This window comes from Drosophila subpulchrella, chromosome 2L (assembly GCF_014743375.2).
Source record: "Drosophila subpulchrella strain 33 F10 #4 breed RU33 chromosome 2L, RU_Dsub_v1.1 Primary Assembly, whole genome shotgun sequence".
NCBI classification, from domain to species: domain Eukaryota; kingdom Metazoa; phylum Arthropoda; class Insecta; order Diptera; family Drosophilidae; genus Drosophila; species Drosophila subpulchrella.
This window is the reverse complement of record NC_050610.1, coordinates 14,675,984-14,697,104: the sequence shown is the minus strand read 5'-3', so window position 1 is coordinate 14,697,104 and position 21,121 is coordinate 14,675,984. Positions and strand designations below refer to the sequence as shown.

At 40.1% G+C, this 21,121-nt stretch overlaps 2 protein-coding genes across 4 annotated transcripts in view; both read right to left on the bottom strand.

Annotated features, from left to right (window-relative positions):
* LOC119548455 (neuronal acetylcholine receptor subunit alpha-7) overlaps positions 1-20,441 on the bottom strand; it is a 57,728-nt gene extending 37,287 nt beyond the window's left edge. For 2 of the 3 annotated variants that reach the window (XM_037855719.1, XM_037855721.1), the window contains exons 1-2: positions 19,938-20,441; positions 18,282-19,262 (exon numbers count right to left, since the gene is read on the bottom strand). The gene's annotated coding sequence lies outside the window, so the exon portion shown is untranslated. The remainder of the gene's footprint in view (positions 1-18,281; positions 19,263-19,937) is intronic. The other variant, XM_037855720.1, reaches the window with a different exon arrangement.
* Positions 10,473-11,751, bottom strand: LOC119548456 (multiple epidermal growth factor-like domains protein 11). Its single transcript, XM_037855722.1, has one exon. The coding sequence runs from the start codon at positions 11,712-11,714 to the stop codon at positions 10,581-10,583; it is 1,134 nt and encodes a 377-aa protein (XP_037711650.1). The 5' UTR covers positions 11,715-11,751; the 3' UTR covers positions 10,473-10,580.
* Positions 20,442-21,121: the final 680 nt, after the last annotated feature.

The following is a 21,121-nucleotide window of genomic DNA, read 5'->3' as shown; positions in this document are numbered from 1 at the left end:
ATGAATTCGCTTGGCAAAAAGTGGAAATTGTTTTTTTTTCTCGCCTTATTTCCCAGCCCGACTCTTTACCCGCGTCACGAGTTTTCTCTGGGCCGGTTTTTATTTTGCGGCTGGCAAAAAGAATTATGTGCTGAATGTTCTTAGCCATGTTACGACCAGACTTTTCCTTGGCGGCTGTTTTGTTAATATTTTTACAAGTGGATTTTCAGTTCTATTTATCTGTATTTCTTTTTGGGGCTTCAAGTTAACCGCGAAAAGTTGATGACAAACTGCGGCCATTTCGAAGGGATAGGTTTAAGTGGTCTTAAGTTTATTCTTATGCATGCGACAGGAATTTGTTATCTGTTTTAGAATTTTATTTTTGTAGTTTAAAGTATTTTTTGGTTGGTTTTAAGTATAAGGTGTTTACTTTTCTCAAATATCTTAGTTAGTTTTAATTTATTTGATTTCTTATAAGGCGGCTTAAAAGGAAAAGCTGCTGTATTGATTTTTTTGTACACTTTTAAATACTTCGCCTTTTAAAAACATACCTAAGCTGTCTTTTAAAGTATGCCATAAATAAAATTAAATGCGAAAATCAACGGAATTTGTGAGCCCATAATGCAGAAACAATTTACACACATCCAATGAAGGCCCACGCATCTTTTTCAGTGGGCTGGAGTGTGTGTATTTATTATTTATGCGACTGCTACGGATGATTTATGTTCGGTTATATTTGTCGACAGCCGACACACTAAAAGAGGCAGAAAGACAACACCACTTTACATGTGTTTGCTTAAAAGTGTTTGTCGTTTTTAATGCAAATATGCAAACAACAATGGCTGCAAACGCGTTGTGGTATGATCAACTAAAGGCAGGACCGAACATGGCCAACAAACAAGCAACAAACAAACAGGGCCCAGACAAGCAGAAATATTCACGAGCTTGTCGGGCGATACGTATGGGTATATGTATCTGTATCTGTATATCCGTTCGGCATGCAAAGGAGCTCGAACTGTAGGCACCCACGCCTCGACCACGCCCATTTCGGGGCCTGTCCTCCCCGAATGTAAAATATTTTCCTTGCCTGCCGCTCAAAAAATAATTTATCTGCACTTACACTGCGAACTGGCAATGCTGGCCATACCATCATCATCATCTTCATCATCGCAGGGATCTTTATCATCATCTGTGGTAATACAACGCAAAGCAAAAACATTTTCATTGACCGAAGTCAAAGTTCAATAGACTTAAGCATTGAATTCACTAGAAGCAGAGGCTGGAAATGCAATTCATCACTCTAAGTTTTCCTACTGTGAAAGGAAATTGAATTGGAATGGTGGTCATGAACGGGTGGAAGCTGAGCAAAAATGCAGGCCAAAATGAAATATCCCAGGGGGAAAAGTCTAAGTGAAAATAAATAGCCAGAAATGGGAAACTTAAGATAACAGCGTTCACTGTTATTTCATTCCAGGACTTAAAGTGTTATTCGGTCAGTTTTTCTCGGACATTGTTAAAGATAGCTCAATGAAAGCCCATCCTCAAAGCCATGTGCTTCCAATTCATTGAGCAAAACTTTTCAAACAAAACCGAGCGAAGGCATAAACTATGCGATTTCAGCGTCTGCTTATGACCAAAAAATATGGCCAATTCAATGGGCCAGACCATATGAAGCATATGAACCCGATCCCGAAGACAACGTGGCCCGTTTTTCCTGACACATTACCGCTGGGATGGGATAGGATGGACATGGGATGGCGTTGAGATGGGGTTACGAACCCTTTCAACGCATCTCGGGCGAAACTAAAAATCATAAAAAGCAAACTTTGCTGACCAACACAATCCGACGCACAGACACAGGGCGAAAAACATGAAAAGGCGAACAAAATATCATAAAGCAAGCGATTTTTTAACAATAAAATAAAGGAAAAGCACAACAAAAGGTGCGGCCCTGCCTATCTAGCCACCATTTTGGCACCCCCAACCTTGGGAAACTGCGTTAACAACAGCACAGCTTGGCATTTAACATGGCCCTAAAGACCAAATATAGAATGTCCAGGACCAAAAATAAATTACATGCCCATTATGGCCAAGAATACGATTTTCGTAGATACACACCGAGTTCACGGACACACGGACCAACCAAACGGAGAACGGACTTTTTCCACCCCTTTCTGGAATGGCCACCACTTGGCCAGAACGTGATTTACCAAATTAGTGTTGCTGCAGGTCCAAATGGCGTTGGCCTTAACCGAAATCACATAAAATATGGCTAATACAATCCTTAATGGCCCATTCGATAGAACTATCACAGCAACAAAGGGGTTTTAGCCTTATGTTTTTTTGGATATACAATACTTGAGGAATACGCTAATTTAGAGAAAAAACTGAAGTTTTAAATCATTTTAATAGTTAATCAGTTCCAATAATTTGTAAATCTTTCTGTAATATAAAAACAAAATGAATACAAATTGCATTTACCATTAACTCTTATTACGAACATGTTCACACAATTCCCGGAATTTGTATTAAACTGTTCCATGCTTTCATTTCATATTAATAAACTACTGAAAACAAGCCCAACTTTGAAATTAAACTAAAATAATTGAAAACAATATACCTATTTAAGTTGTTATATAAACACTGGTGGGGTACTTGGGGGTAACTGCTTTCCTCTAGAGATCCCAACCTCCCCTTGATGTATATACACACATATTCAACAGTATCCTGTTTATGGTGCAACATAAATTCGAACTAACTGCAACAATAAATAAGAATCATTTTGGGGGCGATTAACTTGGCGAACAAAAGGGGGCGAAAGTCCGTATATACTTTGGCTGGATTAACCCTATAGGATTAACCCTAAATGTGCTGTGGCAATTATTGCCAACCGGATGATGCCGACGTCGACGTCGACTGCAGCTGGCATGCCAACTTAATTTTTAGCGCAGACGGCAACAACTTGACCCATATTTCCAATGAGGTGACACCCGCTCACCAACACAATCTCAGTGGCACTTAAAGCTCATACACCCCTGTCCAAACCCCCTGCCCCCTATAACAACCCATACCAAACCATACCAACCCATCGTATCCTAACCCACTGCACATTAACGTACTGAAAACTGAAATTTTGTCGTCGAAGCGGCAAATGAGCTGGAAGATGTTGCAGGAGGTTGGAAATGGAAATGGTGTTTTTTGGTGGGAGGTCCTGCTAAATAAATATATATACACGTAAATCTATATAAATCTGTTGGTGTGTGTGTGTGTGTTTGGGGTTTGTTGGTAGCGAAAAACGAACGCAAAAGCGAAAACCGAAAACCATTGAAATGCCCATGATGATGATGGGGGGTTTGAGGTGCTAGGAGGCTGCTTTTGCGACGGCGCAAAAATAAATTAAGTAAAAATTAATGTCACAACACAGCAGCAACGGCAGCAGCCTTAGCTTTTTTAAATTAATTTTATTAGGCAGATGTGGCATCCATTTCCCCTCGCCACTCTCTACCATCCGATACCCTACTTGTCCTACTTGGCCACGCATAAACAAACACTTAAAGAGCGTATACAGGGTGCTTCGGTTTCAAAATCAAATTAAGCGCTGCTGTTCTATTCTTTAACCTCCCCAGAAAACCCCCACCCACTACTTTCACCGCCAAAGAGAACCTCTCGCTCTTTCTCTGTCTCTCTTCGGGTCCAAACTCTCTCTCTTTTCGAGTGGAGAAAGTGCGTGCCAAAGTGTGGGTGGGTAAAAGCTCGTTTTTGCTAAATTTTTAGCCCTGGATGCTGCTGGAAGTTCCTTCTTATATCGCCAGCCTCTCCAAATGTTGTAGCCGTCTTTTAGGCACGCATAGAAATTTTAATGTAAGCCTCGTGCCAGCAGAAAAATAGGAAAAACCTAGGAAAATCTAGGGATGGGGGTGAAAGAAAAGAGGAACCAGAGAAGCCCGAGCAAAACTGCACGCAATCTAATTTTGATTTCCTTGGCAGTGGCAGTTGCCAGGCGGCAGAATGCATTAAGATGGTATTTCAAAGATAACTCGACTAAATTGCATGTTATTAATGCTGTACTGCAAAAATAACAGGCTGACGGAATGGAGGAGCAACATCAATTTGGGGCATTTGCAATCACAAATTGTTGATTGTCTGCCAAAGGATTTTATTATGTGTTTACCCATTCCCTTGGATCGTATTTGTTATTTTTACAGAAGGGAAATCCCCTTATTGATGAGTAGTTTCGGCCAGAAGTGATATAACCGAGTTATTTCTGGCAAAGATTTACAATGTTGGTTGTTATTCGTGTTTTATATCCCTTCACTATTGAAGCATTTTAAAATAAACCTACCGAAAACCAAAAGGATTCAATTATGTTATTTATTTGTTATTTTATTTTTTGTTATTTGTTATTTTTTCAGAAGAGAAATACCCTAATGGAGTAGTTTCGACGAGAAATCATATCTTCGATTGGCAAATATTTACAATGTTGATTATTATCTGTCAAAATAAATCCATTGACTATTTTATTTGACAATTTCTGTATTTTCCTTAGTTTCCATAACATATTCTTAAACGAATCCTTTGTAAATATTATACTGCTTCGGCTGAAGTTATATTCCAAACAATTGTAGCAATTACTCTCAAACTCCGCCTTACCCAACAAATTGTGTAAAGCACAGAAAATACTTATAGAGCGTGGCTTTTATGTTCTGGTCGATATTTGCGCAACCTAAGTGCATTTTAAATGCCGCCCCTTTTGGGTGGTGCCTTTCCTCCACCAATATGCCCCTAGCCCACTGCCAACCCAGACTGAAACTCTCTCTATTAAAACTAATTAATGTTGCGGCATTTAAAATAGTTGCATAGCCGGGGCACGGCGATAGTTCGCGGATGCCTGGCTGCAGCAATATCTGCTTTACAGGGGAGTAAATAATAATTACTAATACCGTGGCTGCAGCCAGGCGATGATTACAGTCTGGGCCATGGCTTGCACCACCGCGGGCGGTAATTCAGAGCACAAGTTAAAGTAGATTGCGTAGCACCTCCACCTTCGCCTCCACCTCATCGCAGTTCACCCACCTCCATTGGAGCTGAGCTGCCGGCGAGGCAATTGACCAACATTTTCAATTAATTTTTGCTCCAATAAGCAGGCGGCTGGCAGCGGAGAAGTGGGCGCGACAGTCGAGCCACCCACCCCGCCCCTTGACCTCCCGTGAAAACACCCACCCAACCACCCACCGGTGCGGCACCATCATTTGCATGCCTCTCCGATGAAACTTGGCTTTGGCCCAATCGCACAGTTGAATTATTTGAAGCACAGCTGTTGGCCAAAGTCAAGCCCAAGCCACAAAATGTGTTAATAGGACTATATATTTCCATCGTAGATTCTGTATACAACAAACTGATATTTATATCGAGAATACGAGATTGTACTTCCCTAGGCTTTCAATTCAATTCAAATATATCTAATGCCTTGTGGTTTAATTCCTTTTTAATCAGCACTGTCGGTTTAAATGGATATTCACTAACGTTGTGGGTTCTAAGCAATTTTAGTGTCTATGATGTTTTATTAGTACGCATTTGTCAGAAGTGGTTTATTTTTGTAACAGAGCTCATATCGGTTTAATTTAGGAAAATTTAATTGCATTCTTCCTATTTAATTTTTCACTCATACTATATTTTATTAGAATATTATCATTATTTATTCAGAAAAAATTCCTCGATCTTAATACAGATTCTTTAAATTAAGTAATAAAGGAATATGCATTAGGTTCATATGATCTGCTAAAATAGAGGAATATAGGTTTTTTTTTAGTCAAACCTAATAAATTTCTGAAAAAAAAAAAAAATATTTTTACAAAAAAGTTAAGCAGTTTTTGTATTTCACTTAAAATTTATTTAGTTAGTTACAATTCCGGGAACAAACTTAAGCCACATGACTGCATAAGGATTTACTTTCCTTCTTTTTATGCAACCAAAGTGATTTTAAATACTCTGGTAAAATATCCTTACAACCATATACATGTACGCACCTGCAGTTTATATAGCACACGGCTATACAAGGTGCAAGTGATTCCATGTGCATAAACTTAAATGCTTTGCGGGCTGGGCACTTTACTTTCTAAAAGGCAAAACTAAAATAAAATAAAATAAAATAAAAAGCATGGAAAAATGATGGGGGGGTTGCAGCTCTCGCAGCATTGAGCTGGGTGGAAAATGCTTTTTCAAACATTTAACGATTTTTTAGGTCAGCCAAGAGCGTACGAATGTTTTATCATAAAAATGCGAATGTACTGGCAAATATAAAATATTGTGTGTAAGCTAGGTGCACAGGCATAACTTTTTTGCTTTGGCCTCAGTTACTAAAAGTCAGACACTCTGCCAATATGCCATATGGTTTATGGGAATTTCTTTTGGGAAGTTGGCTGTTTCTGAAATGCGAAACTTATTAACGTACTTCAGGCGGTGCATTAGAAGGGCTTCTCTAATTGCAACGTCCACAAATGTTGGCCTTGCCACGTCTTGACAATAAGCAGTCTGAAAACATGGCTTGCAAAAATTGTTAAGGGGCACAAATCGCAGAATGCAACGGGGTGGGGGGCATCGTTTTGTGATTATTGAAACAGAGCCCTCGTCACTCGCATGCACTCTTCAGTCTACCCTACTCTTTCTACTCCGGTATACCCGTCTCCTTCTCCCTCTCTCTCTCTCTCTCTCTGTCTCTCTTTGGTGCTGTAAATAATTTCAAAGTCTGCGTACCGCCGAGAAAAATAGGTCAACAGTGTTGCTGCTGCCGTTAAACTGGGCGTGACGGTGGCAAAAGTGGCAAGCTGAAGTTGCATGCGCCACGCCCCTAGGATCCTCATCTCCACATCAGCCCCCCAAACTGAAATTCCCGCCCTGATGCTTTTGGACCATAAAGTAGCTGGTCCTAAAAATCACCCAAGTTTCGCATATTTCCCATTCGAACCCCCTTTGCCCCCTTTGCCCCCTGCGCCCCATCTAATTGGGCTGCCAGTGGGCGTGGCAGGGGCATACATTCGCACACATAAATTGCATAGGATCAACTAGTGGTTAATATTTGATGGCTGCTGTTTGCGTTTTCCCGTGCAGCACAGTAAAAGAAACAGAAACAGAAACAGCGAACTGCATCCGAGCTAAACTGCAGCGACCTACTTTTCGACAATGCATTTTTGCAGAGGCTGCAGAGCGAAAGGGGATTATGGGATGGGGTGGTTGGGATGGTTGTGATGGTTGGGATGCTTGGGAGGGGTGGCGATGGGTCCTGGGGGTGGTAAGTGTTATTCGAGGGCTGCATCAACAAGTACACACTGAATAATTTGCAGGGCTCCCGCTAGGTTGCCAAGAAGCGAGGGGAAATGTGTAAGAGCTCTGGTTGTTGATTTTACTCCATGTCTTCAGCAGAGTGAAGTGAAGCTACCCATAAAGAAAGTTCCCACAATAAACGCAGTCCCAGAAAGCGCAGAAAGTAAACTTCCATTTGTCTTGAAAAATAAGTTCATATTCCATTTCAACAAGAATATTTTTATTCGTTTTTGACTCTATTAAAAAAAGTAAATTGCTTTTAGAATAAGTACATTTTATGGTTTGTAACAAATAAAAAAATAAGTTTTTGAGTAAGCCTTGTCATTTTCTTATAATATTTACTGCATTATGAGTTTATCTATCAGGGAGATTTAGAATATGGAATCTTTTAATTGCTTTTACTATTAGACTGTTAATGCTCAAGCCTTAGGATTGTACATTTTTCTTTTACTTAATGTCTTTATTTCGTATATGGTTATAATATTAAAGATTTTTAGAATATTTGCATTCGAGATATTAAATGGAATAATGCACTTCTTTTTCATTGGTAACACTAGAGTGACTCTATTAAACACATTTCTAAATCTAAAATCACATTCTAATCTTTCTAAAAAAGTCCTTTGTACTTCTTATTTTAAAATATACTGCTGCATTATTTTCCAACACATTTAAAAGTTTTTTTAAAACCCTAGTGACTTGTATGCACCTTTCAAAGTTAATTTTATAAGCTAGTTAAAATTAAATTTTAAAAATAAATTAATATGTTTCATATATGTAGTAAGATTAAGAGATACACTTGAATATAAAAAGCAGTCTGAAGTCTTCATTAACATTTCTTTTTATTTATCTTTAATTAATAAAATGAACATTACTCAATAAGTATTGAAAATTAACCATTCAAAAACATGTATTCATATGTATGTACCATATATATTCATATAATAATCACCTTTGGTAAAAGTAAGAAATTTTCATATATCATTGGAATAAAAATGTTTTTATTTAATAAAAAAAAATAAAATTGACTAGCATTACATATTTAAATATTATTTAACATCAAGTGACTACATTTGCGAATGAAAATAAATTTTCCAACTCCTGTAAAAAAACCCTTATGTACAATCAAGGCTTGAACTAAAGTTCCTGTGACAACTTTTGCTGTTTGAACCCTTTTCCACAACAAACGAACCATGAAAACACTCGACTAAAAAACCAAAATATGTCCGCCATCAGCGCGGAATCTTTGAAGTAACTATTTTTATATAATTCGCTTAAGCATTTAAAAAGTTTGTTTCCCGTTTGCTAGTTTCTCAAGGTTTTGGCTCAACCGTTGCCAAGCGCTTTTCTGTTTGCAAAGCTAAAACAATTTTTGCCAGCAACAAATAATAAATAAATAACCAAGCAGCGAAAGAGCAAACTGTGCGAAAAATAAACGCAAAAAAATATGTGTAAAAAATGAGGAGCAAGCGGAAGATACGGCAGGACGAAAGGCAAAGGAAAAGGCAATGGCAAGTCGAGTCAAGTTGAGTTGGGCCAGGCCATGTCCTTGGGCGACTTCCCACGAAAAAATATATTTACCAGCAAAGGTTACCCCAACACACACAAACACACACACACACACACACTCGGATGCGAGTGAAAGCAATCAAAGAGAATGGCTGAAACAAACACACAGATACAGATACACAAACACAGATACTTAACACACCGACAAAGAGAGAGAGAAGAAAACAACATAAAAATTAAAGAAGCTTTAAGTATTCCCGTTGTATTTGCTGCCGAGGGGGCAGATATTGGTTTGAGGTCCGCCTCCTCTTGCAACATTTCGTCCTTTTTCTTACAGTTTGCACGCTTCCAACACTCACTCGCTCTCACGCACTCTCTTCGCTCGCACTTTCTCTGCGGCGGATTTTCTCGGCTCTTTCCCGGATCTGCTCTCCCTGTTTACCTTAAAGCTCTGCCCCACGCTCCTTTGTGCGGATACGAAAAACACATATAAATGTGCAGCGATTATGGCCAAAAAGATCCTTGTCCCGCTGCCAGATACACTTCGCACAGCCGTTTTAAAGATACAAATACGGATACACAAAAGCGTTCGACTTTTGATGCATACGCTTTGGCTCTTAAAGTAACAATGTAGAGATTAGCATACGTAGTAAATGAAGCTAAAATAAATATAATAAATAGTTTTAGGAAATGCAATTAAACATTATTTAAACGTACGCATATTTTCTAATATACCAGCTCTTCTAAAATTACAAAAAAAATATATTGATTAAATGGTTTCTAAAACTCTTTAAATTAAAATTTCCCAAATACAATACTCTAAATACAAATTAACATTTTGCTGGCTTAATAAAGTATTCACTCTGCATAGTTGGTCTAAAATCATAATATCTAAAATCTGTCTGTTCATTTGCCTGAGTATTTTTAGCCATTTTAAAGATAACTTGTTTGTTGTTTTGCTCAGCATGCACACTCTTGCCTCAAACGTTTATGAATATTTTATTTACATCAGCCAGTAATCAGCATATGAGTCCATATTACTGCTTAGGGACTCACAATCCGTAAGCGAGACATAATGGACTTAAATGTTTAATAAACTGTTTAAATTTATCAGCCAGTGGTTTAGTATCAAACTATAAGGGGCTTAAAAACTGTGTTGCATTGTTAAGCCCATTAATCTTTTATATTTAATTTGTCCTCGGAAAACCAATATCCTTAGTGAAAATACTTTATTATCTGTTGTTTGCTTAGAAATTGTTAGGCTTACTCTTTCACTTTCATCGAACTGTAGCTAAAATCATCTTTTCGAATTCTTATCTTTGTCTGCGTGAACAAAGGTACTGATAACAGAGTTGAATAAGTGAAAAAATACGTTTTGCTTGAAAAGATATTGAATGATTAATGGAACAGATGCATTTTTACCGGAATGTTTAATAATTTCTAATCTTATTTTATTGGTTCTCCTAGCAATCAATAACTGTGAGAAACATTGACTAGTTGGGAATGGATTTAACAGGTCTGTTCCCTTTTTCACTTTCGAGTGCTTAACTCCTATTCGATTTGCACAAATATTAATATTTAGTCTTATCTTAGACGATTTTTTTTAGAATAATAATTCTTTCCTCTTATATACCCACAATAGAACCTAATAATCTTTTCAACCGCTCTTTAATGTTTTTAAGTTTATGTTCTTTATTCACAAATGAAAAATGTTTTTAAGTTAACAATAAAGGTATATCTAACACAGCCCAACGCCGAGGGTGAACTGGACTCCATCATGGCACCCACTCGTCCACATCCACGGTCTTCTGCGAATACTGGCACTCCATCTCCTTGCTGGCCACCGCGGCCCGCTCCTGGCGGTATCGCTTTCCGCCCAGGAGACCCACGATGAGCAGCACAAAGAGGGCTCCACTGGCCACACCGATGATGGGAATGGTCCAGGGATTCAGCTCATCCTCGTCGTCGGTGGCCTGATCCAGGTGAATCATTGTTTCGAATAAAGTAGGCCGGCAGCTGAGCGTTCCACTTGCGCCACTATTTTCCTCGGCCACATATCCTGCGGAGCACTGACACTTGCCGGATTCGAGGCATGTTTGATGGGGACCACAGTCGATGTTCGGGCAGCCCGCCTCATTGCTGTTGAACTGCTTTTCGCGGCACTCGCCACGGAAAAGGACATAGTCTTCGGGACACTCGGTGGCCGCGATGGCAGCCGTCGAACTGCTGGCCCAGGACTCGGAGCTGCCCTCGGTGGTGTCCAGCTCCTCGGAACTGTACTCCGCACTCAGCTCGGCACAACGCTCCTCGGTCTTGTCCCACCGATAGCCGGGATTGCAGGAGCAGCGCTCCACATCGATGCACTTGCCATTGGCACATCCGTCGCCCACCTGGCAGATTGGGGCACAATCGGCACTCACTCCATCGCCAGTCGGCTGCAATTGGGTGTAGCCCTCGCGACAGGCACAGGTGTTGGGCGCTACGCACTGGGCACCCGCCGGACACTGGGTCTGGCAGATGGGCTCACAATAGTGGCTGCCATCCTGGTGACTCCTGGCCGAGATGTAGCCGGAAATGCACTCGCAGCGATCTGGAGCGGCACAGCTGGCGTGGGCCGGACAGCCGCGAGTGCAGACGGGCTCGCACAAACCGGATTCCACCTGCAAATAGCCAGGGCAGCATTCCCTGACCAACTGGTGGGTCACCTGCTCCTCCATCGAGTCATGCAACTCGACTTTCTTCTCCGTTTTTTTCCAAATTTTCCAAAAGGGCTTGGGTTTCACGATGATCACCTCCTTGGTGACCGGAACTTGGATTCTGGTCGTCTCGTTCCGTTCGCAGTAATTATCCTTTTGGGCGGTCACTGCAACGAAACCGAGAAGCAGAATCGTAGCCCAGTTGAACTTCATTTTCCAGAAATTTTCGTCTTGTCTGTTCGCAACTGCAGTCGGTACACAACTGAATTTTCCCAGAACAAGAACAGCGGACGAGAGCTAAACTGTCCGCTCGGGCAGCGGACTGCGGGGAGGATCGGCGGAGAGGGCAGGCAGGCCAGCAGATAGGACACAATAACATCCGCAGCTAGATAAAATCACTCTCTACACTGGAAAAAAAATAAAGCCAACCTTTCAAGCTAAAACTTCGGAGACATCACCTATTGCATTTAAAATTTCCTAACTTATGTATTTGTTAAATAGATCTTTTTAGCAATACCTTTACCTTATAAAATATCTATTGACTTGTCATGCATGAGTTAAATGCTCTCAAATTAACCCTATTGATTTTTCTTTTACTTGCAACTAACTATTTAAATATAATTTTGTCAGCAAACCTTAATAATTTTCCTCAGTGCTCTCATCCCAGAGGTTTGCAACATGTCTGAGCCGCTGCCAAAGGTCACCCTCGGATTTATAAAACCGTGGTGGATCGCTGATCTTTCTCACTTTGAACCGTCCTCTCTCTAGCACTTTATGTTCCTTTATTTTCTGTTATCATAATGCCCGCTTCATAAGTTGCCCGCATAAAGACAGTGATAAGGCTGAAAACAACACACTATAAAGATGCAATTGTTTTCCATTGAGAATCGGCAACCGATATGACTCACAAAGAGCGGAACTAAATGGTTTTCATTGATGTATTTATAGTTTACGACTTCCTCTATAATTAATAGCAAATAATAACCGCTGTAGTTGTTTTAATGTTTTCATCTGTCTTTTATGTTTACAATTTATTTTCTTGTCCAAACAGTAAGAAATTTTTTTCACTTTATTCTTATCAACTGGTCCTTTTTGGTACCTGCCCTTTTGAAATTTTACCTGCTGAACCTTCTATGAGTTGTATTTTCTTTTGGTTAAAAGGAAAAACTAAACAACTTCCCAGCAGGCAAGATTTTTGATTACTATTTATTTGACAAAAATTGTTTCTTTATGCTAATATCGGTTAAGATCATTGGGTTACAAAGTATTTTAGAACTGTTTTAAATATAATGACTATAAAGAAACTCCTCTGATTGAAATTATGATTATAAAAGAACCAAAGCCAACTGCACACACTATCTGTATATCTTGAATATACATTTTTCTACCATTTTCTCAGCCAGCATGCTTTCATAATTGACTTTTCACTCAACTCGGCCAAGCAATTATCTCGATTGAAATGTGATTCCCAGGCATTTAAAAGGTCACTCATTGGCAGGCTTACTGCGCTTTTACAAAACGCAAGTCAATTTGGTAGGATGATACAGAAACAGAAGCACATAAATGTTTGAGGCACTTGAATATATTCTAGCCCCCAGGAAGCCTGACGTCATTCGACTGGTAGGACTCGCACATTTGTTACTTTTGTCACGCTCGTTTCGAGTCGGGATCTCTGGGACAATGCTTTGTTGGGCACATTCACAGTGAACCCGAAACCCCACATATATAGAGTCGCATAAATGCGAGAATATGGGTGTATATATATGTATGGGCGAGTGTCGATGCAGGAACAGGCTGCCTGGCGTATAGGGCACGTATCCTGGGCCGCAAAATGCCCCAACTTCTCCGCCCCGCAGGCTGACTTTATGGAACATATGAACGGATGAATGACAGCTGACATAGAGACAAAAGTGTGTGTGACACAGTCACATTCTAATCTAAAATAATTGAATTGAAGTCAGATTGCAACTGATGCCTTGTGTGTGTGTGTGTCTGCATGTGCGTGTGTATCTGAAACAGAAAAAGATACAGATACGGCACGACGGGCTTCTTTTGCGAGTGCGAGTGTGTGTGTGCTGGTTATCCTGGTTATTCTGGTTGCTCGGGGTGTGCAAAGTGTATATAACTGTTGGATAACAGATAGCTGACAGTCAGCCCGTATCTGTATCTTCTGGCGGCGTACTTGTATATTTGTATCTTTTCACAGCCGCCGGTTGCCCACATCACATATGCGAGGCGCCGCCTAAGATAATTAATGGTTTACTGGGTTTCGCTAACTGGATTTTGGTTTTTCATTGTTTTCCACAGCACTCTGAGAACCGGGAGCTTCCACGGCAGCCGAAAGTGAGATGAAACTCATCAACCGCTTCACTTCCGCCCCAGATTTCTCACGTCGGCAACTGCAATTAGGCTTGGGGACTAGTCAAACTTTGTGGGCTGCCTTGAATTATTGCCAAGCTTCGACTGCGATTCGCGACTCGCTAATTGCCAGCCATAAATTTGCATTATCTCACGTAGAGGTAAACCCCCGAAAAGCGTTTCGAGGAAGTACTGGTCCCGTCCGGTGGTCCCTTCCGTGGAACTGTTAAATTATCTAAGTTGCTGGCGGCCCCAAAAACTTTGGGCCCCCGCCCGTGTGACATCTGCTGCTCAAATGCACAGGCACGTAGCTGCCTCCGAATCAGTTTGGGTTAAGCTGCCTGATTCTGGGGTTGGAGGTTGAAGATTGGCGATGGGAGGTTCGTTTGCCATGGACAGTTTAACTGGCAGCATGTTAGGGCATTTCATGGCTAAGCCTCTATCCGCACCTAAGACCGCCCACCCCGCCCTCTGCGGGCAAAAGTTTTGGTGGCACAAAAGTTTCCAGCTCCCGAATGATATGACAATAATTTTAATTATAGATTAGCAGACAAATCCTCGGATGAGCACTAAAATTTCACAAATTATGACAGGTCTGCCTGAGCCATGGACTTCTACTTGGACCTAGCCAGTGCTGCCAATCCGACCTTCCAGGATATGTTTATTTATATTTAAAACGTCGATTTATACATTCGTTTTGAAAATTATTTTTGTTAATACAATATTGTTACATCTGTCTTTCTTTATTAAAATCAGTAAGACTCTTCAGTTTCCAACAATCAAAACTTAGTTTAAAATATTATTACTAACGTTTTCTTCTCTATTCCCAAGATTGTATTTATTTTATTTTTAAGTTAACACTAGTCGTACTTTAATTTATTTAATTTTAAATGATTTTTTTTAAAGTAAAATGTAAATTTATTTAAATTTATAATCGTTATTTAAAAGATGGTTCTTGAATTTATTCTCATATTCTTAATAGACCATCTTATAAATTCCCATGTTCTTTCTCTTCTTCCCAATAAAGGTTTGGTTTTTCCAAAAACCAGGTCATGAGTTAAATGGAACTTCAAGGACTCTTAAATGTGCTTTACTCTCAGCGAAGACATTCTCAACATCTTGCGAATCGTGTCGCCAACTATCCATATCTATATTTACCAACCTCTGCACTGGCCTAGTTACGGCTAATATTAAGTGGCCGAAGAATAAGCCCAGAGAATTGTTAACCTTAAATCCCTTTTTCATTCGCGAGGCGAAGGTTAATAGAACAAGCGCAGAAAGCTAGGGGAGAGGTGGTCCAACAAAAAGTGAGCATTGTATGTCAGCTTTTGTGCGTTGGACTTGCCAGCTGCCAGTTGGCCCCACAACGGTGACAAAAAACAAAAAATAAAAGGACACCAAGGAAGGACTGGGGGAGGACACACGTGAGAAACTTTGCAAATGGAAAAGTGAAACTGAGAACTGAGAACTGAAAACTGCGTCGCCGGCTGTGATTAAAAAAGTAGCGACGCCATTTGTTGTATCTGCACACACTTAGATAGTGGGTATATAATTTGGTTCATGTGCTCTACCCATCTCACTTGGCTGCGGCCATTTTCATGCGCTGCAAAGTTTAAGGTCCTTCATACATAAATAAGCAGTAGGCAATGCGGCGTCGCCTCAAAGCGCGGCGGCAAATAGGAGGAGGATGCCCCCTCCAGGGGGCCAGGGGCAAGAACAACTAAGCGGACATGACACCCACTAGAAGAGCGCTCTTCAAAAGCGGCCAGCAACAACAACAACGGCACTCATCAACAACGGCCAAACAAGGGCGATAAAAACAAGCGCAACAAGGACTCTGAAAGCCGAGACCCGGAGTCCAACATGACACATCGTCATCATACACGAGCGCCACGTAACAGTCGCGACTGCGACTTCCACAGCCGAGATCCTGACAACGCCTATGTCCTATGTGTCCTGCGTCCTGCGTGTGTGTGTGTGTGTGTGTGAGTGTGTATTGGTGAGTGGGCGGCAAAGAGGCTGTATGTCCTTTGAGCAGTCACTGTGCCACTGTGGCAGTCAGTCAGGGCTGCTGGCACATAATTAAGGACATCGTCGGCAAACGCGAGAGTGAATTACTTTCGGGCATACTCTTTCCGAATGGCACTGGTCCAAGGACAATAGACTTGCGGTTCTCGCTTTCAAACAACTGTGTGGAAAAGCAGGAACACTGCCAACAAAACAATGGATTTAGTTACTGTTTCAATAACTTCAACCATCATCTACCATCAGAACTATTCGTGGTTGGAAGACTTTGTCTTAGGGAGTTCATTTGGGTGTATTACTTATTGTCAACGAAACTAATCCAGCTGAAAAGTCACAGATCTATAAAGTGGGCTTATTGTATTATATTCCTAATTCCTTACAAAGATTTAAGCCCGCTTAGGTTATTAAATTGTTATTAAATGGAATTATATTTTAAAAATAACCTTTTTCAAATGGAAAATAGGCAAAACATTTTATTTTAGTAAGTACTGATAAAAATATGGATAAGAAAAAAAAAATATCTAAATATTAAATTCTAGATTAAATATTTGAACTAAATACTAAAACATAATGCTCATAGTGCTACAAAACAAAATAAATTGCATGGTTTAATTGGAATATATTTAAACCAAGGTAAAAAATATTACTTTTGGTGTTAACGATATTTACTTTAAATACTCATAATATATTCATATATCATATTAAATTCAAAATTTTTTTTTAAGTATTTCCTCTTTTAATGTAAATAAAAACAGCAATATTTCATCCATTAATAGCAAAAAATATTTAAATTGAGCATGAAATCCTTGGATATACTAATTTTTTTATCATTGAGGAAAATACAACTTTTAAGTATTCCGTAATGATTTGTCGTTGCATTGAGAAAAGAAAATTGTCTTTCCGAACACTTTAACTTCTAGTTATCTTTCCCTGAACCTTAACAAATCACTGGGAAATCAGGTCTAAGAATATTCGATATGGATGCCAGAATGAAAGGTTTATTGTGTATTGTAGAACTTCGTTATCGGCATCGAATTGCAGTTTATGGGTATAACCAGGGTATGCACTTCTTGAATTCGTATTTGCTGACAGGGGGAGTGTGTGTTGTGGACTCATGCCGCAGTCTGCCTGAATGAATGGCGAAAGAAATGGCCAAAGACGCTGCCTGAGCCTGGTCCTGGCCCAGAATGGGTCTGGGTCTGGGCTGCACTGGCGAAGACAAAGCCTCAAATGGGCATAATGAGCGTGAGGAGGCGGCACAGCCGAAAGTGCTCATGGGCGCTGCCAGTTTGGGACAATGCAGCGCGAATTGTGTCATATTATTAATGAAAAAAAGAGCCGGGCCAGGCCAAAATGAGCAGCGAGTGCAGAAGATGGAAACAAAACAGGAAGCCGGAGCAACAGTGTCGTCGTAGTTTTTGTCCTTATCAAATGTGAGTGTGTGGGTGCGTATTTGTGTGTGGGCTTTCCAAAATGAAAACGAAAATGAAAATCAAGCCAAAGCCCAAAAACCACGGCACCAGGGCAAATAAACCGACGACGCAGCGAGCGTCAAGTTATTTATTTGGCAATTGTGCGCTGCTTTTTTATTGTCCTCCGAGTGGCTGCTGTTCTGCCGTTCTGTTTGCTTTTGGGCATTGCTCCGGAACACCCAACCAGTCAAACACCCAGCCACCCACGCACAACCCACCCATCGCCCATCATCCGGCCACCCACTTACTTGCCAGCTGGGTATTTGAATGTGGCCGTGTGGTGGTCGAAAGGTCAATGGAACAATTTTAAAATGCTCGCCCGAAAAGTGAAACAAAAAAGCAAATCAAGTCGGTGGAGAAAACTGAAATAATGCCTGCAGCTATGGCGTTAGGTATACGAACGCTCTCTGTGATTATGGCGAATTTTTAGGGCGTGGATCCAAAATATGGTTCACCCAAACGAGATGAAACTTAATCCCAACATATTGCCCATGTAAAAATGCGTAGGGCTCTTTTAAATAAATTCATAGACATTCCTCAGCCTCAGTCTGAAAATGTTTAAATGCCAAGAGGGAAAAACTTAAACAAAAACCTTTTACTCATTTTTAAAATTTGTATCTTATTTCTTTCTACAGTGAATAAAGTATTAAATTTGTACTTTTTTTATGAACTAAAAAAAGCCAATCCTTAAGAAATTTTGGTTTTCTAGGAAAGTAAGTCTGTGCAAAAAAAAAATTTCTAAACACTTTTTCGAGTGCGTATTACTTCAAATTGAAAGCTAGTTGTTTTTTAGTTATCTTTTAAAGCTGAATAATCTAAGACACAATTGATTTTATTTTTATAAATTATTGGATTTATCATTAACATTTTCAAGCAAATGTAAATTGTTGTATTTCTAAAAAACAATTTCAGTTTATTGACTTACCTTTTATCCTTTCTCCATTTGTTATGCAATCAAAATACTTTCCAATTGGCATTGAAGGATTGAGCTGATCGTGTTGAATAATTGTATAACTATTCCGTTTACTGATTCGTGTATTAAACTTGATTTATTTTTAGCTTGCGTGCTATTATTAATTTTCAAACTCTTTTATCAAATTTGTCTCCCAGAATTTTTGGTTTGATAAGTAATGAAGTTAATGCAATTAATTTTAGTTCAGTAATGATTATTATTTAGTTAGATGCGATTATTGAAATATGCGTATGTATGTATCGAGTTAAATCGAATAATTCAATTTCGTTTAAACGAAGGTTTTCAAGGAATTTCCGAATTAATCCTGTTTTAATTCATCAGCCAATTAGCTGTTCTTGGGCAGTTCTTATGCTCTAGTGTATTATTATTAAAAATTTGTATCAATCTTGTGCGCGTTTCGGTTGCTTATCGAGATTTAAACTTCATTTGCGAAATGAGTTCTCTATATAATAGAACACTTCTTATTCAAATGGATTTATGTCTTTGTATTGTGTCGGTATGGATATTAAAATAGTTTCTTTATAACATGTTTTGAATTTCTGTATGTATGCATTATGCTTAAATGACAGTAATAATATTTACAATTTTCTGTAAATGTTTATTCATGAGTTTTTCACCATCATTATATATTATTTATTATTTTTCGTTTGCTTTGTCTGTGTTATAGTTACAAAATTGCTTTATTTATGGTTTTTATGCGTTTCGCTCGGAATTGTGATTTATTCAGTTCGGCGATTAAATATTTTTCGCGGCTTAATATTATTTCTGCAACTCGTTAAACTTTAAAATTAAATTTGTTGTTTTTCTTGTGAATTTTCACTCAACCAAATTAAATATTGCTTAGTTTAGTGTGTGTATGTGGTTCTATATTTATTTATTCGGATATCCGGTTTTAGTTCTGACATCCATTGCGTGTGTTATGCGTGTCGACGGCTATAAAGTGGAGAAGAACAACATTAGAGTTAGTTAATGAAATTAACCACATATGTATTATTCAATAAGCGATAATCACGAGGCTCTCACTTGTTGATAATGGCCCAGAATATCATATCATTCGGTTTTATTCATTCGTACCCCTTTCCCGCAGCCAGCTGCCCACACAATGTGAACATAAAAGTAACCATTGCCATTTATTTTTTGGCACCTGTTATAAAGACACACACACACACACACGAATGCCAAAATGTGGAGACAGAGAGCGGACATTAAGGAAAGAGAGCAAGAGAGTTGCTCTTGACATGTATCTAAAAGATACTTTCCATTTTGAATATTGATGGCTTGATGGTCAATTAGCAATTCGCATTCACGCTTCCTTGGCACAATTCGAATGTAATAGATATGACAGAATCGGTGGCATAAAAATAAAATAGAGGCAGGAAGGATGTACGAAAATATGTGTACAGCTATAAGGCAAATGATAATGGTTAAACCGATGCCGATGATGATGGAATTTTCACAAATACACACACGCACAAACACGAGCTCTGGGCCAGAAAGCCATGGACAAAGGGAGAGCAAAAAGGATACTTTGAATGATTGTGATTTTTTTCGTTTTATTGTTTTTTGCTAGCATACTATATAGATGCCTGAATAGTTCAATGGGTTTACCTGCTGGAATTGTTGTGTATAGATATTTCTAATATTATATTTGCAGGCCGTGTGTGAGTGGTGGGCCACACTGGTATTAGTATATAGAGATATATAGTATTGTTGTGCACACACACACAGGCAGGGGCACGCACAGAGTCACACACTCACACAGACAGAAGCGCGCGCACCGTTAGCGACAGACAACAGGCACAGACACACACACACACACATGTAGGTACACGCACAGGCACACGCACACACCCGAAGAGAGACGCACGGAGAAACGGATACGGATGCGGGCACAGACCACGGGCAACGCGACAGGACTCTCCTGCTCCGCACGGATGGCACACTCTCAACCGCTCCACCGCTCAACCGACCAACCGCTCAACCGTCCAACCGCTCAACCGTCCAACCGTCCAACCGTTCAATCGTTCAATCGCTCAATCGCTCAGCCGCTGTGCATGGAGGCAAAAGGCAACTGTCAGCACAACCCGAAACCGGAACACCAACTGAGCCCGATGCCCGTGCAGCATTGCCAGCCAGGCGGCGCTGGAAGTCCTTTGGCCTGCTGCACAGCCAGAGTCCTTTGGAGGAGCCGAGTGCCATGGGCACGACATCGGCTTCGGCATCGGCATCGTCATCGGCATCCCACGACACATCCTTGTGCAGAAATTCGAAATCCGAGCGCTGCTTGGGGATGCGAGATGCCGATGTGAAGGCTGGAACACACACATACATGCATACGTGCCACGAGTCCTTGCCAGCCGTCAGGACTCGTGACTCCACACGGAGCCTGGAATGTGTTCGCTGTGCGAGTGTGGGTGTGTGGGTGTGTGCGTGTGGCTCTGGCGGCAGCTTTCAAGCTCTTCCCGGAGAGCGTTCTTCGGAGGCTGTAAGAGTGCGCCAGGATGCGCACTCTCTGCTCCTGTGGCAGCTGCCCCTCGTGTGTATACAGGGTGCAGGGCACTCCTGTCGATGCCCATTGCCTTGGTGGTTGTGCGTGGTCAACTCAAGATGTTTGGGAATTTTCAAAAAAATTAAGACCTAACATCAGCTATATCATATTTAGAAGTTGTATCATTTTTTCCAAATAATACAACCATTATGCTTGCATATTAAGAAGATAACCGTAGTCAGAAAGATATTTATAAATATATTTCTATTGATTTTAATACTTATAAACATTTTTTTTAGCAAAA